Below are 26,261 nucleotides of genomic sequence, written 5' to 3' on the forward strand. Positions count from 1 at the left end.
ATTGTTGGACCAAATCCAGATGAGCTGATTTTAGTATCACAACAGTTTTTATTTTATTATTATTTTTTAATTATATACATTTATTTTTAGGGGTTGTTGCTCTTTTTAAGATAGTCATCCCTCCCAAAGTAAGTATAATTTGGTCTTAAATAATTGTAGCATAATAATAAGTTGAAAATAAATGTCTTAAAGTTATTTTATATTTTAACTTGTTTGGGAACATTTTGAAAAAAGAGATTTTTAATCTTAGACATTTTAATCGTCAATGAACAACTGTTTTTACATCAAAGTAAAGTCTAGTATTTTTAACCTGTTTGTACCCGTTATGATCTTTTCAGCAATATAGAAAAATATAAGTAAATGAATTAAATTCCTTTTCTTTATCATTTACTACATACTCTTACCATTAAATGTATTCTTCTTCACTTTTTGTGTAATTCTGACTTCAGTTTAAAACTAGACAGTTTACCAAAGGGTCTTTTTTGTCTAATAAAATTAGAATAAACGACTGATGCATGAAAATATCCGTTTCTTTCATTGTATTTATACTTGGAAAAACAACAGCAACAAAAGAAAAACATTTTGAGGTTTTTAAATGTAAAACTCACTGTAGTGGCTTGATAACGAAGCAGTGCTTACTGATAAGTTTCTGGACTGCTGTCTCCCCCTATTGGTCAATTTTGAAACATGTCACTTTTCCCCGTTGTTGCTCCCTCGTAGCTCTATAGAGTCTGACAGATTGTTCTGTGGAACACAAGGTTTACACAATATCACTCAGTATATAATCAAAGACAAGTATGTAATATAAATCATATCAGTCCACCAATTTCAGAGAGGCAGAAAGCTGATATTTTAAGGATATATGTGTTTGATATTGTTGATATCTTCTCTAAGAAAGAGGCTTCAGAAATAGGCATGCAGATATTTGCTAAATAAACTACTTGCAGGTTTGTAATTTATTCTAACAGGCTATGTTAAATTTAAGTTTTTACAATATGAATTGTTTACTGCTTCAGTTAATTAATTTTTTTTTAATTAAACCTGAAATTATTATAAATGACAGACTATCATAAATTAGTTTAAGAAACACATTTTCATTCCAAATTGCCTATTTGGTAAAGCTGAGGCTGCTTTAGTTATTTTATTTTATTTTATTTTATTGTCGTAAAGTTAAACTGAAGTATATGATCTTCATTTTAAAAGTTTTCTATTCTTGTTCCACGTTATTCGTTTATATAAATTTTTCAAAGTTGACCTTTGATTATGTATTAAAATGAGACTAAAGCTCACACAGATCCAAAAAACCCCAACAAAAAACAACAAAAAAAAAACCCGCCTAGTTACGGTTGGTTTTCACTGTTTTTTGCTCCAAGATTTTCTTTGAGTAGGATTATGTCCCCGCCCCTTGAACGCCCCACCACCACCCCTGCCCAATCATTCTTTACCCTCAAACATAAATTGCGGCATCGCCGCCTTGGTTTGCAGACGCGTCGAGTATCCATCGTGAGACATGAGTTAGTTTCATTCCGTTTTAAAGTCACTGTTTCTCAATTGCGTTATTATTCACAAAATTGTAAGAAGGCTAAGGAGCTTGAAGACTTATTTTTTGCTTTTTTATTTTAAAGGATTCAAGTTTGCAGGTCGAGCTGTGCGCCCTTACAGACTGTCGCTGCAGTCTTTGGGCACATTTCACTTGGATTAAAAAAAAAAAAAAAGAAAAGTAAAAACGAAGGCCTTTCTACTACTTTTTTTTTCAGTGCGAGCAGATAGTCTTTAATTTTTTCGCATGAATCTCCTCGACCCTTACCTGAAGATGACAGAAGAACAGGAGAAATGTCATTCAGACGCTCCGAGCCCCAGCATGTCTGAAGACTCAGCGGGCTCGCCGTGCCCGTCCGGCTCCGGTTCGGACACCGAGAACACCCGGCCGTCCGACAACCACCTCCTCAGGGGACCGGACTACAAGAAGGAGGGCGAGGAAGAGAAGTTCCCGGTGTGCATAAGAGATGCGGTGTCCCAGGTGCTGAAGGGCTATGACTGGACTCTAGTACCCATGCCGGTGCGCGTCAACGGCTCCAGCAAGAGCAAACCACACGTTAAGAGACCCATGAACGCCTTCATGGTTTGGGCTCAGGCGGCGCGGAGGAAGCTGGCCGATCAGTATCCGCATTTGCACAACGCAGAACTCAGCAAAACCCTGGGGAAACTTTGGAGGTGAGTTGGTCTTAAAACTCGAGGTCCGTTTGTGTAGCGCTTTTACGCACTGAAAGCGTGTAGCTGATTGCTCCGTAAAAAAAACCCTGCAGCTCTTTCTTGATGCAAGTTTTACATGTTGCTAGTTTCCCTAGGTTTTTGATATATATTTTTATTCGTATGTTTTTATTTTTTATTTTATTCGAGTCTACTTATTTACATGTCTAAGTTAAGACCATATTTTAAATCGCTTGCTGGTGGCTATTTCGCATGCATTCATAAACAATTTAGAATAAACACACATGCATAATTCACATTTTGATTTGTGCCATGTCCAGGCTTCTCAATGAGGTGGAGAAGCGCCCGTTTGTGGAGGAAGCTGAACGCCTGAGAGTGCAGCACAAGAAGGATCACCCCGACTATAAATATCAACCGAGGCGGAGGAAATCTGTTAAGAATGGGCAAAATGACTCCGAGGATGGCGAACAGACGCACATCTCTCCGAACGCAATTTTCAAGGCGCTGCAGCAAGCCGACTCTCCTGCGTCCAGCATGGGCGAGGTGCACTCTCCGGGAGAACATTCGGGTAAGATTTGAAAGAAATGCTTTTAAATATCATTTTGTTGCATTTTGCTAGGATAGCTGGACAATTCAGCTGTTGTGAATTTTATTGTCCAACAAGCAAACACATCTCTTAGAATTGTCCCAGTAGTTTGAGGGATAAAGTTACCCTAACTTCCCCCATCTGGATACATTTAGATTAAATCGTCAGGACTGGGAGTGATAATTTGTTTTTAAAAGCCATGAGTCTAACTTTGCTTCTCTCCAACCAGGTCAGTCACAGGGACCACCAACACCTCCGACAACCCCAAAGACAGATCTTCCCTCCAGCAAAGCTGACCTGAAGCGTGAGGGCCGCCCCATTCAAGAGGGCAGCAGTCGGCAGCTCAACATCGACTTTGGAGCTGTGGACATTGGTGAGCTTAGCAGCGACGTCATCTCCAACATCGGGAGCTTTGATGTCGATGAGTTTGACCAGTACCTGCCACCTCACAGCCACGCTGGGGTTGCTGGTGCAGCCCAGGCTGGCTACACAGGCAGCTACGGTATTAGCACCTCCTCAGTCGGTCAGGGAGCCGGTGTGGGAGCTCATGCTTGGATGTCCAAGCAGCAGCAGCAGCATACTCTGACCACCCTTGGTGGAGCAGGAGAGCAAGGTCAACAGGGCCAGCAGAGAACCACCCAGATCAAGACGGAGCAGCTCAGCCCGAGCCACTACAGTGACCAACAGGGATCCCCGCAGCACATCACCTATGGCTCATTCAACCTACAGCACTACAGCCCCTCTTCTTATCCGTCTATCACAAGAGCACAGTATGACTATTCAGAACACCAGAGCAGTGCCAACTCTTACTACAGCCATGCAGCTGGCCAAGGTTCCAGCCTGTACTCCACCTTCAGCTACATGAGCCCCAGCCAGAGGCCGATGTACACCCCAATAGCCGACAGCACTGGGGTGCCCTCTGTGCCGCAGACCCACAGTCCACAGCACTGGGAGCAGCAGCCGATTTACACACAACTGTCCAGGCCCTGAGGATCGCCAACACATCCACCCAAGACTGCTCCCCCTTCCCCCACCCCCAGTTGCCTTAATTTCATTGTCCTCGCCACATTGCCAATAGAAAAACACGACATGGACTTTTTTATAGTTCTGAAATTTAGTCTTTAAATTGGTTCACAGCAGTGCCTTTTGTATTGGTTGGAATTGTGATTATATTTTTTTAGAAATGATGTTTAAAAAGTTAAATCCTCTGTGAGGACATAATGGTTATGAATATGATAGTATGTACTGTGTATGTGTTCTGCTCTTGTTATTCCCAACATATTCTGTGTCATGATCATCACTGCTTGCTTAAAGGAACAGGGATGCTGGGTGAAAACACCCTCAGTGGCCTTCTTTATTCTCTCTATAATGTACTTTTTTACTGGAAGTTTACCGACACCGCCATCTCACCTTAGCCTTCGTTCCCGCTGTACATACGCTAACTTCAGTGAGATTCAGATCATGAGAAATGCAGGGTTGGAGTAGATTAGAATTGTTGGCCGTGATGTTACTGTGTCATCAGCGAAGAGTCCAATGTTCTACTTCTCATTTGGTTCAGCTAAAACTGTTGGAAACGCTAATAGCAGGTGCCATGTAACTCTTCTGCGGGCCTTACTGAGCTGCTAGATGTGATAGTGATGCTTGCTTTTTAACTGCCTTCAATACCATTAGTGCCTCTGAAGCCACAGCGGGGAGGCTTCACGATTCGAAAAGACAGCAGCGCAGGTCAGATTTCCTGCTTGATGAGATTCAGGAAGTGACCTTTGACCTGGCTCTTGCCAGTGTAAATCAGGTCTGAGCATGGTGTGCTTCTACCAGATATTTTCTCCCTTCTTTTGTTTTCTTAATTTATTCTTTAGCATTAATTTTATTGGAGAATTATCATTTAAATTCAGCACAGAGGTGAATTTAGGTTGCTATCATATGTGATGCAACGTTGCTTATTTATCATTTGTAAATGTTTTCACATAATTCTCGATCTACTTCTGTACAGAATGCTTAAAAAATGACATGATGGGTCTTTCTATTCAAGAAAAACTGGATGTTTTCTTCTTTCTCCTTTTTTTTGACTGGATGAGAGATGCAGCTGTAAAGAATTTTGCTGGATTCAAGAGAATACTATGGTTTCTTTTTTTCTTTTTGAAAAGAGAAAGTTTTGTTTCTTGTTTTATATTCTGTATAATTAGTTCTCATTTTTGTCATCTTCTTAATGCAGTTTCCCTAGGTAAACATGGCTTTGACTTAAAAGCTTATCTTTTGTATTATTATTATTTTTTGTTTGAAATAAAAGTAAAAGTCAGAAATAAGTTCTCATCTTAAGCTGTCTGTTTCTTTTGACATTGCTTTCTGTAGGGTGTTCTCATTAATAATATCAATAACTTAGTCACAGTAATTAAATGTCAAAAATTAAAATTCCCTAATACATTACCCACACACTGATGCAGTTCAAGCATTTTTCTTCTATTTATTTTGACTATTGTGGCCAACAGCTAATTAAATACATAACTTTTAATTTATTTATTTATTTATTTTAATTTCATACAAGACCAATAAAGACAATAATTTTAACACAGAATTAGCTGTTATTGGATAATATGACTATAAACAGCACAGTATGCATTTTAATTGTGGGGTTGCCTTTTTCATAAATTATTGCATCAGTGCTGCTTGGCATAGCGAGGTGAGGAGCCTGTTCTGCTAAGATGTTTAAGAGCAACTTTCAAGTTATATGTATAGTTTGGTGTCTCATCATTCTCCTCATAATTGTATACAAATTATCTATAGAGTTTATAGCAGATGAAGTTTTGGGCCAATAGCAATTACATAATTGTAATAAAGAAATGTCTTAGTGTATTCACCACAGTGTGCACATGTGCAACATGATATTGGAAAATGAAAAATTTTTATAAAGCTTGTCAGCAGACGGAAGCACGAAGGGTTCTTACATTCCTTGTAACACTATGGTCATTCCTGTTGCACATGCACATTTTTCATCCCATTAATATATTGCATATATTACATACTGTATATATTTGTAGCTTGAGCTTGTGCAAATGTCTGTCAGTTGTAATATTGTTAGATCACCAGTCTTTCTTAATGATGTCAAAGGTAAAACATAAAATCCTTTTTGTTGGTATTGTCCTATATTCTATTTTTTCTGAGAGACTCAATTTTGAGCTTTCATTGGCTCTAAGCCATAGTTTTCAAAATTAACAGAATCAAATGCTTAATCATGTCACTATGTTAACAATCTGTACTTTAACAGAGTATAAATACAGTATATGCTGTGATAGTGCACCTGCAAAATCATAGTGTGGAGGAAGTATTTTTCAGGTTCTAATGTCTGCTTACCAGTGCAATAAAGATTCTCCACTGAATTAAGAATTTTAATACACAAAATAAATGTTGTCTATGCAATTTTTGCAAAAGCAGCATAAGTAAAGAAATCGATCATTATATATTTTTTCTGACTTGTTGACAGTTAGCTGCAGACATTTTAGTTTAGGTTTCTGGCTTTGCAGACCATGAGGTCACAGGTCCTTTAGGGACCCAGTCCCATCGACAAGACGTATGTCCACACCCCTCCCTTCGCCTGTATACACAGCGGCTTAAAGAAACAAACTAGACGCTGCATATTGTTTATTCCTCGCTGGCTAAGCAATATAGCAACAGAGCTGAACTTAATAAATCAGCCACAATGTAAACACAATCAGGTACTATAGGTTTGTGTTGAAATTTGAAATACATTTGCAGAGGATGCCTATTTCCTCATGTTTAATCTGTTCTTTTATTCTGGCTTCCCCTCATGTCGCTTTGATGATTAGACAGGATTTCCCAAATGCCAGAAAATCAGGAAAGGATAAGCTGCCATTTTTAACTGAAACATTGTTTTCATTCTTCCAAATATCAGAAATTATTTACATTAATTAACATCCATATTTAATGTTTTAGTGTAATTGTAAAGAAAAAAAATTGTTTAGCTTTAAAATGTTATTTTAGGATAGATTTCAGTTCCCTGTCATCTGTTCATGTCCTCCAACTAAACATCCAAAGAAAACTAAACATTATTGAAAATGGAAATCAGGTCATTTAAAAGCAATTCTTACTGGATTTGCCCAAACTAAATTTGGGCAAACTTAATATTAGTTTTGTCTATGTACTGTATTGTAATTTGGTAATGCATGAATAAATACCGGACATTAACTTTTGTTAACACTACTTAATGCTGTAGAAGTATGATAACACAATTCATGATAGTTGTACAATACTTTTAGGAAACATCGCTGGTGGTATGAGAAATTTCCCTGCCTGTTTTCAGTGTCATCGGGCCTCACTCTGCTGTCTCTGGTTACAAAGGAGGACAACTTCCTCCTCTGACAGTGAGGAGCAGACGGGGTGTGCGCAGCCCACCTCCCACGGAGACCCCCAGGGGCACATCCATCACTGAATCTCATGTGGCTCAAACCTGGAGCCTCGGGTCTTGTATGGCAAAAAGGAACTCAGCAAGAGGCTGCCTAGGGCAAAAACACAGAAGGAGAAAACTGAAAAATTCCAAGCAGTCTTTTTTCTAAATCCTGCAAAGACAGGAATTTTACTCATGACTGACATGATGCTGAAGAATTCAGAACAGGATTTACTCTTCAAACCTGAAACACAGTCAGAGTGACACCATAAAGAGAAATTAGGAGGTCACCTATAACGTGAACAGTGACATTTGAGTTTGATGAGTTCTTGTTGCAATATATTCGTATATGACAGACCATTATGCTGTCTGACCTGTCTCCATGAGGCATTTATGGTAAGAGAGCACCAACTGGTCCCTGACAAAACATATCGCATGCAAGTTAAAATGTACCCAACAATTATTTGTAAAAGTCAAGGAAACGTTTTTGTTTACTGAAAAATTGGGCATTTGTGGTTACAGTTATGCAGAAAAATTAAAACAAGCTAAGTTAGGATATGCTTTATTTGCAGTGCTGAAATGTTTGAAAGGTTTTCTACTTGCACAGACTGTTTTAAGTCAACACCGCAGCATTTCAGAGCAATCAAGACCTGGCATTTGACTTGGCACAGGACTTTTCATTCCTTAATTCCCAGCTAGTCGTTAGTGGGTTTCCTTCACAGATTAGTGCACATGTTCCTCAATTATATTGAATTTCTGAGGTTCTACTGAAACAAAGTCTCCCCAAACCATGGCACATCCACCTCTATGCTTTACTATTAATCTGAGTCACTTGCCCCAGACTGGTTTATTCCAAACTTTTTTCTCCATTTTACTTTCAAAATAGTTTAAACTCATTTGTCCAAAAAACATAATTCCAGAAGTTGTCTTTGTTTACGTTCACTCTGGAAAACTTTGTGTGGTCTTCATATTTTCTTATTGACAGCAATATTTTTTTCTTTGTACTCCTTAAAGTGAAAATTAAACTTCCACAGTCTCTTTTTAATTTTACAGGCAAGCACTTTCACATGCATAATGGCAAGAGCATGCTGTTGGTCCTACGGTGACATTTTAAGGATTTTGAAGACTTCCTTTAACATCTTGCAGGCTTCTCTCCAGAGATGGAGTATGCTGCCTTTAATATTTCTCTCTTCCCTGCTGTTACAGACTTGTTTGGGAGGAAACTTAGATTTTTTTTCAAACTGTTAGTGTTGTTTTTTATATATTTTTTAATCTACACAAAATCACAACCGACGGCCTTTTCAGTTGAGTTTCATCATAAGCAAAAGTCTCGTCAAAGAGTCGAAGATGACATCATCGAGGCTTCCTCTGCATGAGGCTGTGCTGATTCACTGCTTTTCTGCAGAAACAGAAACTCATAATGAGAATCAGTCAGAAACATTATGTTGCATTTGTTTTATCCATATATCAGATTACTGTAGGAAATTCGATGTGATGAATTTTCAGATTTTTAAAAATATGAGGTTGAATGCGTAAAACGCATGTCTATATAATCTTTTCATATTTTCCATGCAAAACCAAAATAGAAGTATATTGCAAAAGAAAATGTTCCGGCCCTCGAACTTCAGCTCAGAAAGTCTTGGCAGCAACAGACTGACCGGAGTGGTGTACAGATCGAGCCGGGCTGTGATGGGGTTAGGCCCTCACCGAACAGCAGGAGTGCCCTGATGAATGTTTCCAAGAAGGATCGGAAACAGGACCAATTTTTTCTTTCTCTTCTACTTTTTTTTTTTTTTTAAGCAAGCCATTCCATGGGCAATTTTCCCAGGACGACCCCATTATTATTCTGCAGAGATGTCTGCCCCCTCCAAACCCTATGGGTGGTCTATTTGAAGGCAAAAAGAAGAGGAAAAGAAAAGAAAAAGCTAAAAAAAAATCTGGTGTTACATCCATGGTGACTGAACCATTGCAAAGTACACAAGAACGTCAAGAACTAAGCCAAATAAGTCAGCACAATAAATGTAATGTAAATAACGTAACAACTGCTAAACAAATTATAAGAACATACATTTTTATTTAAAAGAAAATGAAGTTTCAGACATCATTTTTAGTTTATGAGTTCTTACTGATTTTGTGAACACTTTTTTTCTCTTGCATTCAAGAACAGTGGCAATTGACAAACACACACACACACACGCATACACACACACTTGCTTTCAACTCATGCAGTCCATAAAGTTCTTTCCTAAACCAACAAGACACATCCAGAGGAAACCCATGCTAAATCATTTGGAAAGACAAGCTTACTACAATCCTATCACCATGGAAGCTTTACCCTCTTCTCAAGAACTACTGTTTGAACAAATGGGGTGTAGATGGTGGACACATTTTATACTTCTTGAGTTGTATTAATTATCGTCTACACTCGCAATCATAAAAATAGACAACTATCTTAGTTTAGATGCACTCTTATGTATGTTTGTCTTGCTACTTTTTCATATTTTGCTTACCAATTGACCATATTTAGCAGGGAAAACTTTGCCTCACAGCCATCAATCTTGCAACAGCCCTGATAGGGACACTGTCCTGTGCCAGGAGGCCAAGCTGGGCCAGCCTGCTGGAAACCTTGGTGAGCTCTGTGCCTTTTGTCTAAGAAAGTGGAAGAAACCTGGCACCAATCCGAGGTCAGCGTCACAAAATTATATTACCATAATCCCATTAAGTGTGTCTGAGGCCTCATGTGTTCCAGCTTAGCCTGGAAGGAAGGTAAGTGAGGGCTGGCAGTGGAAGGAACACACAGTCAATGAATCACATAGGATAGTTATAGATATTAATACTTTAGCACTGGTGATATTTTTCCAAATTATGTATTATTAAGTAAGATCATTACCTAAACCACAAGCAAAACTTCATCATTTTAGAGGAAAAAAACAATCTTCCACTGAGCATAACTGAACCCAGAAGCAAAAGCAAGATGATGGATCAACTGTTTTCGACTGGAGGCTGTTTATAATCAAGGCTTCTCGTCCTTATCTTTATTATTCCTCCAGCTCTGGGAGAAGGATCCTCTCCAGTAATAATGTGATTTTCCATCCCAGTTTCCTTTTGACTCCAAGAGAAACATTTTGGCTGTCAAACCAACCACAGATGTAGTGGTTTGTCTTTGCTAATTCCCCTTGCTGTACCTGGTAAATCTCCACAGAACATATCCTTTTACAGTGCATACGCCCAATAAGCATTGGTTTTTTGAAACATGTGGACACATTTTTAGAACTTGAACCAGTCTTGCTTGGTTTGAGAACTGAACAAAAGCCAACCTCTGGTGTCATGACTCATGAAACAGTTGTTTATCGATCTCAGTATCATATTGAGTAGTATTTTTAAATATAACCATTGCTATTTGTATTTCAGTATGTTAAAAAGACATGGTTATAATTATAAAGTTCTTAACCCTCTATGGCATGACTTTTTATTTTTGTGGGGAAGAAATATTTTCCTGCATTCTTTGGGAGCTTGGTGGTCCCTAATTACATGTCAATCATAAAATCGGACTCTGACACCTCCTGGAACCAGATTTGGGTTTGTTGCCTCAGGGTAACATTGGTCTAGAACACCAAGATTGTCTACACTGATTATGAGAAATGAAATACAAATCAAACAAAAACTATATTCATAAAAGAACTATTTTTTGGACAAAAATATGTCAAAAATCATGCCCCCCCAAGAAATAAAATAAAGGAGCAATGTGAGGTACAGCTATGTGGTTTGTTGCCTGAGGGCAACGCCATGCCATAGAGGGTTAAAGAGCCATGTTAACTTCCTGAGTTATAGAAGATTTGTGCTTTTAGAGCTTTGTGCTACCTTTGACACAGTGGTTATTATTTTCTTTTCTAATATTTGAAAATAGCATCTAAAGCCATCTTTATTCAACTGTTTAAATGACATAAAAAATTGTTTGATTGAAAATTTCTGAACTAAACTAAAAAAATTACCCAGAAAACATTTTTTTTCTAACCAACAGTTTTTTTAATTGAAATATTTAGTGAAAGAAATTCCTATCACCTGGGACACAGGTGCTCTAAGCAAATGCTTCTGGATGTCCCATGAACCAGTCATGAAAATGCAGGTAACATTGGCTTCATATACAGCAGACAAAGTCGGCTCTCAAATTACATAGCTTAAAACTCCCAGATTATAATTCTACAGCAGTTTACTATTGTGATTTATCTCCACTGAATTTATTCCGAGTTTTTAGCTTGAATTTCTTTATTTATTTTAAGTGTGTGTTATAAATGTTACATTGTTTTATTTCCACTTTGCTGTGCATCACTTAGTCTGCCTAATTTATTTAATAATAGTGGTTTTAAATAGATAAGTTGGTATTGACATCGAACTAATTACATTATTTTATTTGGAGATCTGTCTGTCTCTATTAATGGCATGGAAACTAAATGCAAGTAGATACATTTGAGTAATAAAGAAACTTCATCTACCTGAACAGGAACATCAAAACAAAAATAAAGTAAGTTATACAGGAGATGCAAATGTTTGTAAGTTTGCCTTTTTCTGATCACATATCCTTGAGTTGCCAGTCCTTGCGATGACTGATTATTAATAGCAGCTCAGTGACCACTTCTTTGCCTAAGGGCCCAGTTTCTCAAACATCTCTCCCCTGTGTTTGTCCATTCCATTGAGGGGACAACCAATAAGGCCTGATCCCTTGTCTAAATAAGTTAATACCTGAACCAACATGTAAAAGTAAAGTTCAGGGCCAAATTCAGATTCCTGAGAAATGTGCAGTGGCTATCCTAGCAGTAAACCAATTAATTTCACCCACACAGTTCACAGAGAACTGAGCAATATCAACTGATATGCAAAAGCAAAGCTTCTATTAAAATGTATTTTTTTTTTTCTGTAAATTCTATAATAACATTATTTGTTCTGCTGCCTTTTTCTGTTTTTATGACTGGCTATGAGCATTTGACTTGTTATTTAATTACATCATCTTGTTTTATATAAGGAAAACAAATGTCTTATTCATGTTATGTTGTTTCTGACTTTAATTCTTTGATAAGAAAAGAAAAAATAATAATTTCATTGCTCTGTGCATGAGTCCTTTCTAGTCAAATTCTGGTGTTGACTTTTCACAAATAAAGTTGCGTTCCTTCTGTGGTGCATTTATTAGTAGGCTTCGGGTTTGCTTCTCTTTGTGACTTCTGTTATTTTCTCTACAGGAAGTTTTGTGTATTCCAGGGCTTTCAACCTCATTGTGGTCAGAAGGAAGCCCTGTTAAAAAGGTGCAAAGGAGCATCATCTTTTTGGTTTTAGTTGAGTAATACCAGCATTTCATTGTGTCTCCATATGGTCCTTGCTTTTCTCAATACTTGTTGGTTTATTTCTTTTCAGTTCTTAAAAGAAATAGTTTGGCTTACTGTTTCTGGAATAGTAAAAATTGTTCCTTTTTTCATATTTATAGAAACTGAAAATTGAGGAGACATCAGCTTGGGGGAGGGGATGCGAGTATGTGTGTGGGGGTGGGCGGGCGTGTGTGTGTGTGTATTGAGCACATACTGGGATCTAAGAGATCTGCAACATGTTAAAAGCACATAATAACCTAACTACTTAACTAGTGCACAAAAAGAGAGAAAAACAAATGCTAACATCCCTGGTTTTTGTGCCTCGTTCAGAATACACAAGCAGAGGAAATTGACTTATTCATCTGGGAAAAGAGAGTGTAGAAAATGCAGAAATTGATGCCAGTTAAGTGTCTTGTTAATGTAGTCTAGATGAAGGAGAAACTTGAATCTCTTTCTTTAAAGTGGGATCACATTAAGGGGAATATCTTTTTCTATACGACTTGCTGTGAAAATCTTTGGCTGAGTTTCCGTTTCCACTGTTTTACCTACCAGAATTTATACTTGCAATTAAACTACAGAAGTCTTGCAATTGTTATCCATAGTTGAGATGACTCAGAAAAACGAGCCCGCTGATGTTCTGGGGCCTCAGAAGGAATTGGAAAATATGTGAGATGTGCTTCCTAACCCTGGGAAAAATCAAGCACTCTCCTGATTTATGATAGCTGTGAAAACTTCAAAATTCTCTACCAGACGTGTCAACAAACATCACAGTGCAGGTCCAGTTATGCGTGTGCTCATGAGCGCAGATCCAACGAGTGGTGTTCGACACCTTGTTAAGGTTTTCCTCTTGTTCCCTGTGTGCTCTCAGCTCCTACACATCTTTTCCCCATGTGGCCTTTTGCACTTTAGGCACTGACCCTAAAACCCTGAAGATCACTTGAAGGAGCCCCCTAACCACCCCAGAAATCTGGTAACATTTGGTCTACAGATTCTGTTTTCAAGCGCTGTTCCCATGAAGCTTACCCTGAAAACGTCTGTTACTTTAAGTTAGTTGGACCAATTTTCAGCAACATCATTAATGTTAACATGAGTCTTAAGACGCTGTACAAGCTACTCTTAATGTGAAACACAAACAATTATTATTTACAAAATAGTTTTTTTAATAAAACTATTTTTTCAAGATTTTTAAAGTAAGGTTCTATTAAAAGATTATAAGCTTTTAATATTATACATGCAGCAGATGTCTAGCTTAGCATCCACATTCAGAATAAACTCTGATTATTTGAACTCATAGCCTGAAGCTGACTGCAAGTCAAAGTAAGGAAGAGAGCAAACTGGACTGCTAGAACTCTAAACCTCCCCCAATTTCAAAAAATGTCACAGCAGGTAATGCAGATAATTGTGATGTCCTTGTGTAATCCCCAGTATCAGTTAAAGCATTTCTTTTTTTATATAATAATCACTGTGGGGAGTCCATGATAAAACGTAGCTTCTGATTCCTAACTTTCCAAAGCAAATAACCTCTTTCGGTAGGTTTTGCTCACATACTGTGAAATGGAATCACATAGAAATACCTTACAAGCCCAAATATCACAGAGTCTTTACCCCTTATTCAAAGTACTCCATAAAAATGTCATATGAGAGCAACAAGCAGTGAGTTTATTAACTGTCACTGTATGTGTCCAATTTGATTCATACAGCTTGAACCAAATGTATGTGTGCTTCACGTGACAATTGATAAGAACATTGCAGCAGATTATATAACTTTGGTCTTGGCCCTTCTTAGACAAGCCACAGTCTCAGTTAGCTGATGTATACCTATGCTAAATCAAGGTATAAATGTAGGTATATAGCACTTTGGATATTCTACACTTATAACCAATTAATAAACTACTTTAAAAGTCCTTATCCATCATTCTAATCAATCTTCATTTATGAAATGAAGGATTTTTTTCCCCTGTGCCCAATTGCTAATGTGGTTCCAAAGAGGTGTGTCTTTGGAACCACACACAATAACCATGAGAACAGACTCTCCTGTAAGATCCAAGAATGCACTGTTGCATATCAATGACCCCCATCAACAGAGAGACAGAGAGAAAGACAACAAAAAAGAGGATAAAAGGGCCCCTGCCCAACTAAAGAAACACAACACAAACACTACAAACACACACACACACACACACAGTCCAGGCAAGTCTGTGAAATATGACAGGCCCTCAGTGAAGAAGGTGGGGGTGAAGGGAAGCCATATTGTAACAATCTGATTCTGTGGTCATTAATCGTATCCTGCTGTTCCAGCCTCCCCGACCGTGTGCTCTGAGCGTATGTCAAACACATTTCCCCTCTCTCGGTGGGCGCACTCCCCGCCAGCTTTAATGCTGCACAAAGACATGGACCCTGAGAGCTCCTGAAGGCAGACAGGCAAGATAATCTCCCCCTTGGACTCTAATGCCAAGCCTAGAGCCAACCATAAAGACACAGAGAGACCCAGGCAAATGGGAAATGTCCTTTACCCTGGCTGGACCTAATGTTAGAACTCATTCTCCTGTATTCTCAAGTCTATTATCTCCAAATTTATCAACTATTAATTAAATACAAATATTTCCACAAACATGATTTGCAGCCTTATTAAATAAACATTATTGCTTTTGCCTTTCCAGAAATGGGTTCTAAACAAAAGCGGTGGAAAATCAGTTTATCTGATTTAAATGATGAGTTCAAAGAGGATTTTGATGTGATCCTGAGTTGGAAACAAAACCAATACTTGATCCATATTACTGCTGAGTATTCTAAACAACAATCCAAAAATGTATTGACTGATAGGCAGGCAGACATGGGTATTTAGCAACTATAAAGCAGTTGTCTAATTCGTCCGCTTTACCCATCTTTTCCTCAATACTGCTTGCTTTGCTCTCTTGCTTCCCCTCCTACTGTGAGCTGCCTCATTAGGGAAGTGATGATGTAACCCCTCTGCTTCATCAAGCACTGCCATTTGTCATTATGACTGACAAGTGCAGAGCCAAGCCAACTTACAGGAAAATTAATTTTCCATGGGCCCAGTGGCTCTGCAGTCAATTTTAACCATTATCAAACCTCTCTTATATTTTCAATTATTCTTAAGCACATTTAGAAACAACAAAGATAGGTGCTCGCTCCCCTAATACGTTGTCCACTATCAATACACAGCATATTAATGTGACAGTTGGTCATGTACGTCCATTCATTATTTTACTTGGGTCTGTAAATGTCTAAGAAAATAATTTACGAAACCCAGGTCTATTGGCTGAAACTTGAGAGATCTCTTGACTTGAAGAGGAGTCTCCAGAGTAATGGAAAATCAGTCTGAAAACCCATCAATCACAGCACAAGAGAAGCAGTTTGTCCTCAACAAGCTGCTCCAAAATCTTGACAAGATAATAGATTGCAAAGCTGTCATGAAACTTCACTCAAGAGATGTATTGATTATAAATACAACTTTCAAGACAGCTGTTCCTTCATACATTGGTATCACTACAGTTGCCATTAGGAAATATTTTCTTGTGCCAGTACAAGCCTATGTTTCTCTCCGGAACTTTTTCCACATGGAACAAGAAGATCCAAAATGGAGGTTGTATAGCACAACAGCACTCTTAAAGTACTCAAATTAATTTGTCTGTTGTGAAGGAATAAGTGTATAGAGCCTAAGATGCCTTGACAGAACCCTTGACCTCTAGGTTTGCGTTTGGATGGGTGCCCATCAGTAGAGACAGGAGAGGGGTGATTGATTGGGTCTCTGCTGGTGAGCTCAGCTGGAAATCCTGACGAGATTTCCCCATCCATCAGATCGTCCAAAGCCAAAATGAGCTGCTTCCAGATGGGCAGCATTGTTCATGGGCCACCCTTGCAGACATCTGCAGGACTCCATCAGGCCTAAAACATTACTGACAGCCAGTCATGAACAATTCATGGCCTCAGCATTTGTGTACCTCTGTTAACACCCTTGAGAAGCTTCTGAATAAATCATATTTAATCAATACCATCAACCTGTAAAGCTTTTCAGAACCTATAGCTGTCAGTTTGATTAGAAGCCATAACTCAGCAATCAACAACAAGATAAGAGTTAGCAGTGATGGCATGCTGGCAGTGACCACTGCTGTCTAGTGTCTAGTGAGGCGTAAGATAGAGACTTAATTGTGTTGGAGAGCTTAATTGCATGGTCAGGATAGGGGGTAATGAGTTAATTCCAGGCTAGTCATCCATGATGAGAAAAAGCAGTTCCACAGCACAGTAATTACAGTGCTGCTCATTAAACTCAAAGGTTTAACCTTTTAAGGTCGACGCCCGCCCTGTGGCGGGCATGACGACATGTTTCTGTGTGTGTTTTTTGCTCCAATGTGATAATAAATTTTGTCAAAATGAAACAAACACTGTAAAATCACAAAGTTTAGGATGTTCTGAAAATAATGATACCAAACAAGGTAAGGTAAATACTTTTTATGGTGAAAATATAAGGGTAAATTCAAAATTAGACCAAAACGGCCATTTAGACCCAAGACTCCAAAGGGTTAAAACGAGGAAGATTTTTTAGAATTTAGTGATCTATAGATCAATCTGAGTGAAGGAGTAATATTGACCAATGTTTAGGCATGCACACTTGTTACACTGGTGCAGTTTATCTATAGAACACTATCACAAGTCTGTTCTCCTATATCCTGATGTGCCCAATGGTGTATTTTGACAAAAAAGAACTCATTAGTGGAAAACCGAAATATTGTGAAACCTTACATAATGAATCAGTAGCACAATTATTTTGGCAGACCAACCTTCTATTGTCAAACATTTTCCAAATATCCACCCACTGCTTTTTAACACAACATAAGTTAGGTGAAACTGTGAATGGACACATTGTTTGCACTGTTTATGATGCTAAATCATATCAACTGTTTACAGTTGTTACTATGGCAACTGTTTACAGTTGTTACTATAAACAATATAGTAACAATTGTATCAATATTGGTATCTCCTGGCACAGTGACCAGGAGATGCCAAACGAGAACTAGGAAGCAACAGCAGAGGAACGGACCTTCAGCAGAAGACTGGTTACTTTCACAGGAGGTAAGTAACAAGAAACAGCAACTAGATCTCAAGGATGACTTGGAGTCGAGTGTAGGTTCTGCCTCAGGGAAGCTGCTCATATATATATATATATATATATATATATATATATATATATATATATATATATATATATATATATATATATATATATATATATATATAAAAAAAAAAAAAAAAAAAATATATATATATATATTTTTTTTTTTTTTTTTTTTTTTTTTTTTTTTTTTAACCAGGTAAACCCCATTGAGATCTAGATCTCATTTTCAAGAGGGATCTGGGCAGAAGTCTGCAATACACAGCAACCTGGTTACAAAATAAAACTAATTAATACTGATCCTTGATTGGTACCAATGAGCACCAACTTGAGGATGCACCTGTTGGTCACAACCTGGGGGATGAAGAAGGTAGGAAAACAAAGACATTCACTTGTCTTTGTAGGGGCTAATATCAGGGGCTAGCATCGTTCCCTAGATGTTAACCCAACTGATCTAGATTTGTGCTAAATGGAAATGTAAAGTAATGTACTGAGATGAGAGGTGAGACGTCAATTGTCTCACCAGCTTTCAAAAAAACTTTATTTCTCTAAGCTATCAATTTAACATGGAAAATTAGTAGTAGTCAGCAGAGGCTGGTTTAATACATATTTGGCTCCAATAAAGCAACTGTCAGTAAGAAATTATCTGCGCACATTTTTTTTGGGTTGGGGGAGCGGTGACATTTAATGTTTTGTTCCAGCTTACACTACAAAAAATGTGTTGCTGTCAAAAACGGTCTGGACTACATCTCAATTATCTTGCATGCAACCTGTGTGAGAAAAGATTAAACATTTTTAGTGGAGGTCTTGATGGTTTAGCAACTATTCTTGTAGGATCCAGAAACCAAACCAAGGAGGCCAAAGGATTTGGTAAATAAGATTAAGAATTGTTGCCAGGCTGCACATCATGTTGACAGATTTGAATGGATTTTCTCTAACAGGCTTTTCAGGTGAAGAGGTATGTGTTGATATTTGGATGATAGGTGGGGATATATGTGATCCGAGAGCTGCACTATGACAGACTTCACACTGCTCTCTGTGTGATGATGTCTTCCATATGGACCTGGAAAAAGCCAGTTTACATGAGCTGATCCCCAAAATGTGTCCCTAGATTTGTTCTCTGGCACTGCAGCCCAGGAGCAAAGCAAACGAAAGGCGCTTGGCCAATCAGAACCCCCCCCTGCTGAGGATCCATTAAGGCAGGCTACACAGTAACACCAAGCAGAGCAGCAACCTTCCAAAAACATGAGCTTAAACATCCACAAAGCACTGAGCCTATCATATTTTCATAATTGTTGAAGGCTCCAGGAGTCAAGGCCAAGTCAACAGATTTTGCCTGGCAACACATAAAGAGGCCTATTTGTGTGAAATGTATATCAGAAAGCTTTCATCCATGTTTTGCTGTACAAAATCGAAAAAAAATATTGAGGTGTCATTTTCAGAGGGCATCTTTAGAGAATCTGAGCTTCTTTGTCAACCTTGGAGTGGAAAAGGTGTCAAATATTTTTAATGAGGTGGAGGTATAAAGCCTCCTAAGACTCCCTGCCAAACTAAATCCTGGCTTCAGGATTGAAAAGTAGTACCAATCAGCACAGTGCTTGCAAGATCCTGCTCTGAGAGATGTGTGAAATACTGCACAAATTGGATATTTTCAGACTGAAAAATGCCTAGAAAGATGCAATTAAACTGTTGCAAAATTTTCATGAGGTATTTTTCTTTGCCAAAAGAATCTGCACACTAAGAATTTTATAAGACACTTAATGTTGAATATTCATCAAGCAGGAAATGGAGACAAAAATTAAATTAGGTTCAATTAAGTTTCAAGATTCATTACTTTGCCTGTGTTACAACAAATGTCACCTCAGGGCACCGTATCACACAACAATGAAACCCTGTCCTACCTACATTATAGCCGTAAAGCCTAGAAAGCATACATTTCCCTAGAAAACATTGTTTCAACCTCTGAGTATAAACCTTCTGTGAGAGTTTAGAGAAATATGCTCTCCACACATTCTCCCTAATAACTACTTCCACCTGGAATGAACATAGATTCATTATAGAACACTGAAATCTATAATGAATGTGTGTCAATTTTCAGTTGGGGTTTATGTGTTTTGTCACTTTTTTTTTGTTATTATTATTGTAATTTTGTATTATTATTTTTGCATTAAGTAATTTCTGTTGACTGTATTGGCTTCAAAGAATCCACAAGGTCTAACAGCTGTTTAGCAGATACTAAATAGTGATATGCTAAGTGTGGAATTGTGGTATAGTTTTCTGTTGGAAAATCAATTATGTTCAAGTCATAAAAATAAGAACACTGAAATCTTTGCTACTACAAGGGCAGCTCTCAGTCTTTTCTGATTGAATAAAAGCTAAACAAAGACCTGTGATGGTAGAAAGCAGTCTCTTCTGTGTTGACTGAGATCTGGAAATTAAAAAAATATATATATAGTCACCTCAGTACTCTCCAAACAACACTCAGCCATTGAAATGATTAAAAAGTCTTCTAATCTAAGGAAAATAAAAAGGCAGTATGTGCAGACAAATATTTGCAGTCTGACATTATTGGGGCTGTTTGGTGGGATGTGTTTTTCATTCCATTGGAGGGAGCTCTTTCACCCCTTCCACCTGCCCCCTGCTTCCCACAATCCAGAATCTTTTTTTTTCTACTTCCTGCTCTCCCTTCCCATCCCCATCTTGTCACACATCATTGCCTCACTAAACGCTGACAATTGCTGACAAATGGACTGTGCTGCTTGCTGTGCATCAGCTACCCCAGGAGACAGTGGCAGGCTCTGGGCAGTGAGGAGGAGCGCAAAAGGAGGAAGGGACCGAGGATAACTCACAGCCACAAGGCGCCTGGCACAGGTGGCTGAAAATCAATACAGATCCGGCTTTTCATTGGCCCTGACAGCATCAGAGCAGTGAAGTGTGGGAATCACTCACAGCAAAATAAGATGATGGTGGGTAGAAGACAAAAAGAGGGAAAGAAAGGGAAAGAAGAGGAGTTATTCCACAATATCACAATAAAAACTGATAAATGTTCATACAGAGAAAACGTGTAAACAGTTTTGATTTCCCACATTTTTTTGGTTCATTTTATTAAATTAAGAAGCATTGAAAAGTCTTAATTTCTCTTGATTTTCTTCAACTCAAACCAGCCCAAAACAGCAAAGCTACACGATGATATAACAAATTTAAATCTGAATACTATCCCATGTATTTGTATTCAGCCCTCCTGACTTAAACCTTTCAAAACAATTGTTTGCTGCAAGTCTTTTAAGATATATTTCTACCAGCTTTTCCCACCAGTTTTTCTTCTTTGCATATAGGTGCAGTGCAGTCAAATACATAGACTGACTGTTAACGTCAGTAATTAGGTTTTGCTGCAAATTCTTACTGGCATTGTGTTCTGGGTGTTTGACCAATCCATTTGAAAATGGAACATAAACTTTTGCATCAATATTGCTACTTATCGTGCCCTCTGTAAATACGTTGTGTATATTTCAAGTCATTTGCAGTCACAAACAGGGTTTTCTTCACAATTGTGACATTTCTATTTTATTTGACCAGTTTCCTGGTCTCTACTGAAAAAAACTTCCTGGAGCCACCATGTGTCACCATCAGGAATGATCTGCTCCCAAACTCTGGAACTAACTCCACCCTGATCTCCGTAACATCGACTCTTTGCCACACTTCAAGTCCAAACTCAAAACCCATTTGTTTCAAATAGCTTACTGTCTTATATTGCAACTGGATTGTCTTTTTAAATCTTGTTTTGTACTCATTTTTATTAAACAATTCAATTTTGTGTTTGTTTTTATGTCTAATTATGTAAGGTGACCTTGAGTATCCAGAAAGGCACGTACTAATAAAATTATAAAATAATAATAATAATAATAATAATAATAATAATAATAATAATAATAATAATAATAATAATAATAATAATAAAACGTATTTTTTTATAAAAGTTATGTACTGCAGCTTTAAGATGTAGCTTTGCTAAAAAAACTGCGAATGTTTAATTTTGCTTTTTCACACTTTTCTTTTGGGCTGTCACATAAAAGACAAAATACATTTAAGTTTGTCATGTTTAATGTGACCAATTGTTAAAACGTCTCAGGGATATGAATATTTTTAAGGGTATTGTAGTTAAAATCGCATCATTCAGGAAAAGAAGGGGTGTGCAAAAAAACTGACATTACATTGTCGTAAACATGACATAACACCTGTCATGAAAAAGAAGGCATATTCATGAATGTTTATGACAGTTGTCATTAAGTGTCATTATTTACAGAGTTACATGTCATGACAACTTCAGGTTTATGACAGTTTCATGTCACTCTCATACGCATTCCCTCAAATAAGTGTTGCCGGGAAGGAATGCTACAGAGTTAGTGTATAAAGTAGGTTTGGTTTCTTATTTTCTGTGTCAGTGATATGAAATTTATAATGACGACATATGTCACAATTTCAAAAAGAAAAACAATTATATTTTCATCCTTCTGTATTTTCCTCTTTTATGATTTGTGTTTGAATTATAGAAATGTGTTCACATTAATATGCATCAATCTTCATGTTTTAATCATGTATTTCTAAGTTCTAGATAATCAATTTCTGCACATTTAAACTAGAGCTGAATAAGCTAAGGTGTAGCTTAATTGTTTATCAATCAGTGATCTACAATTCACGATAGATATGGATTTCAGTCAATTTGAAAGGAAGAAATTTAGATTTCAGTAAGTGACATTCCTCCCTTCCTGCTCCCCTCTGCCCCACTGGTGAAAGGCGCCTCCCACATATGACAGTACAAATTAATCAAGATCCCAGACAAACTTTCACCCATCCTGAAACAAAAGGGTTCCCCAGTAGGCCTCTCTATGGTCTCACTGGGTAATCAGCTATGCGTGTAAGTCCATGTGCATGTGAACACACAGTAATATCAACAACTTTATCCGGTGTCATAAATTATTTATCATGCATTAAACATGAGCAAATATCTGTGTCAAACCAGCAATGTGTATTTATGTGCGCATGACTGTGTTTGCTTTGTAGCAGAGTGTGTTTGTACATGCATGTGGAGGAGAATGTGTTTTATGTTGAAGGGGGAGAGGTCTCAGCAGGAGGTGGAGATCAGCTGTGTGCAGGTTGCCGTCTTTTACCAGCGATTGGTGGTGGGGGGTTAGGATATGTCGGCCCTGTGTGTGGGAACCCTGAGCTCCTCACTTCTCATACATTGTTCTCTGGCTCCTACAAACCGTTAATGCCACAAAAGATGCTCAACCTATTGTGGCCCAGGGACAGCTGAGAGGGGGAGACCGCTGGGGCGGAGGCAGTCGAGGGAGGAGAGGTCTAGCCTGACCTGATCCTGGTTTAAATGCCTTAGTTACAGACCCTCCTTTCCTCTTCTCTCCTGTCCTTGCTCAACCCTCTCTTCTACTCTTTATTGCTCTCTCTTCACTTGGCTCTGCCACTTAGCCCCTCTCAAGAGGATTTGGCCAGGCTGGATTTAGGGGGTTGATGCTTATCATACAAAAGAATTAAACTAACTATATGTAAAATCTTTCCGTTCTAGACTAGTACAGCTAGGCTGAGAATTTCTGGAGGAGGGCCCATCGGTGATGTTATATTTTCATTAGATTTTTGATGGCAAATGGGGCACCAATAGTAAGAACTCATGGGTGTTTGTTATGCAAATCCTGATTATGTCTTTAATTAAAGCTTTGGGTGTGGTGGGAATCAGGGATGGCGGGGAGGGGGTGGGGACGGAGGAGAATGTGTGAAGCTGACACTGATAGATCTTCATGTCCTTACAGCTATAAGACAATAATTCTCAAGTCCGACCCAAAGTGCAGATCTGGGGCTCTGGGGGATTTGAACAGTTTACCAAGAGCAAGTTAGGTTTAGGGATTGGGGTCGGGTGCTTGAATCTGTGATACAACTCATTCATAGAGCACTCCTCTGAATTATTTACCCACCAAGTAAAAATTTTTAAAAAGTCTTAGAATAAATGCATTTTTTATATAATTATCATACAGTTTTAAAGTAGGAGGAAATTAATTTATGTCAAGAATATTTTTTTACATAAATTAAATACACCCCAACTGGTATTCCATGTTAATACTTTACAAAAATATTAGTTGTTTTTGTAAATAGAGAAGAATTTTTAACCATGTGTCTTTGAGTAATCTCTCTAGGGTGCTGTGTTCTCTCTTATAGCCTATTTGTTTTAACTCCAGAGCTTTTTCTGTATGATCTAGATATAGGAGCTGGAAGTGGAGTCATAGAAGGTTGATTTTGAGTCTGGTAGACAATTCTCATTCAGTGATTACCTAAATATCCTGTTGCCATGCAGAAACCACCAAGATTTCTATTTGACGTATTCTGAAGTTTCCCTAACCCTGGCACTCTAGGCCTTTAGAATGAAAACAAACTCAGATTCTCTAGACTTTACAGTTGGAATTAGGTGTTTTAAAGATAATCATCGTCTATGTTTCACCAGATGCAACTAAAATCTGCTGAAAACAACCAGTTATTTTCAGATGTTTATATTGAAACGACAGCCATATACAGTAAGTACCGAAAGCACTTAGGTGACACACCAAATGGTAAAACCAATTAGACAGACAAAAGAAATTACCCTAATTAAAAATATATAATTAATAGAAAGCGATAAATCAATTTAATGTAGACAAAGTCATTCATGTGGATTAGCAAGAACCTACAGTCTACACTTGGGTTTGGATAGTCTTGAATCCACATATAGTCTTATTTTTTTTAAATTTATTTTGCCTTAAACTTATGCAATTATAGCTAATTTCCTGTAACAATTTACTTAATAAGACCAACACATCAACCCTATGGAATGGTGATTTAATGTTTCCTTTTTTACAGGTACTCATACTCGTCATCCATTTCTCTGAAAGTAGATTGTGATGATAGCAGTCTTAGCAGAGACCCCCACATTTCCCTCTCCCAAACTTCCTCCTCCAGCTCCTCAAGGTGAGCCAACAGAGCGACTTTGTCCTTCCAGTATATCCTGAGCCATTCCCTGGGCCTCCTCCTGGAGGGCAATGCTAGAAACACCTGCATAGGGAGGCATCCAAGGGACATCTAGAAAAGATGTCCAAGCCACCTCAGTGACCCATTTTGATGTTGGGGAATAGGGGCTGAACAGATGGCTGAGCTCCTCACCCTAACTCTAAGAGGGTTACCCTGTGCAGGAAAGTCATTTTCAGGATCTCATTCTTTCTGTCATACTTCATGACCCTAGGTAAGGGTAGGAACATAAACCAAATGGTAAACTGAGAGTCTCCCTTTTCGGTACAGCTTTCTCTTCACCACAATGGACCCATGCAGTGTCCGTATTACTGCAGTGGCCACACTTGTGCCCAAAAGAAATTATCCTCTGTGACGCATAATATAAACCAGGGAAACTTCATGTCTTATAAATTAAAAGTTGTTCAACTTAATTTTCTGTGTGACATTCTGCTACTTCAATTGGAGATTAATCTAGTTTTACAAGTTTACATCTATACCAAAGAATGAATTCATTTGGAGGGTAATGTATATTGAAACACTTTTCTTAATATTTTTATTCAAGCCTCAAATTCTCAAATAAGTTGGACTGAATAATATTTTTCTTTTAAACTAGCATAATTGATTATTCCAATAATGATGAGTTGCTTCAGGTTTTAGTACTTTAAGTTAACATGAACCACAAAAGAGGAAGCCAAAAAACATTTGTTGGGCTGTATCAATGGTCCAGCCTCAGGATCTGGGCTGTTAGTCACTACCAGAGTTCTGGTTTTCATGGGAAGATTCAATGCCTGTGGACCAGATGTGATTCTAATCCAACTGGGGTGAAAGACAGGAACCACTGCAGGCACAGCAGACTGACGGAGGAGGGGTCAAGTGTGTGCAAGACACCTCCCAAAACACCTTATTACATCCTCCTGTAGGTGGTGACTTCCACATGAATGTGTACATGTATGTCGTAAGTGGCTGCTGCAGTTAAAGGGACACTGCCACTTGGATAGGAAGGGGTTGTTGCAAAAAATCCTGAGAACTTCTTTTTTCTGCCTTTTGGCATAGCTCTGCTGCTCCTCAGAACCACGCAGTGTTGCCCCCCTGTAGCTTAAGCCCCTGTCTCTTTTTGTCCGCAGCACAACAGTCTGTGGCATTCCATGGCAGCAAATCTGGCTGTGCTGTCACATGGGGGAGATTAGCCAAACTAAGACCTCAATAGAATGCTCACTTTACTTACCCGTTCCAGCAGTACCACCCCGCCCGCCACCACCAACACCATCCACCCGCCGCCCAGCCCCAGACCATGCTTCTCTAACACCCTCACACATGCAGTTTAACCATTCATTGTCTAGACAGAGTGTTAATCAATTATTGTTCGTGTTATTAGGACTCATAGCAAATTTTCTTTCCTCATTATCACATTCCCAGTGATAGCCATAAAACTACCAAGCAATGAGCATCATATCCCAAAGGCCCTGTGCAGTGGTTCTTGTTACTTGATGCAGCAGATCTATTCTGTTATGCAACTGTGGCTTC

At 38.3% G+C, this 26,261-nt stretch overlaps 1 protein-coding gene across 1 annotated transcript; it reads left to right on the top strand.

The window, feature by feature from the left end:
• The first annotated feature begins 1,473 nt into the window (after positions 1-1,473).
• On the top strand, positions 1,474-5,100 carry LOC102219562 (transcription factor Sox-9-like). Its single transcript, XM_005801437.2, has 3 exons — positions 1,474-2,214; positions 2,532-2,779; positions 3,027-5,100. Exons 1-3 carry the CDS (start codon positions 1,787-1,789, stop codon positions 3,785-3,787), a joined length of 1,437 nt encoding a protein of 478 aa, XP_005801494.1. The 5' UTR covers positions 1,474-1,786; the 3' UTR covers positions 3,788-5,100.
• Positions 5,101-26,261: the final 21,161 nt, after the last annotated feature.

The sequence above is a fragment of the Xiphophorus maculatus genome, chromosome 16 (assembly GCF_002775205.1).
Source record: "Xiphophorus maculatus strain JP 163 A chromosome 16, X_maculatus-5.0-male, whole genome shotgun sequence".
Lineage (NCBI taxonomy): Eukaryota > Metazoa > Chordata > Actinopteri > Cyprinodontiformes > Poeciliidae > Xiphophorus > Xiphophorus maculatus.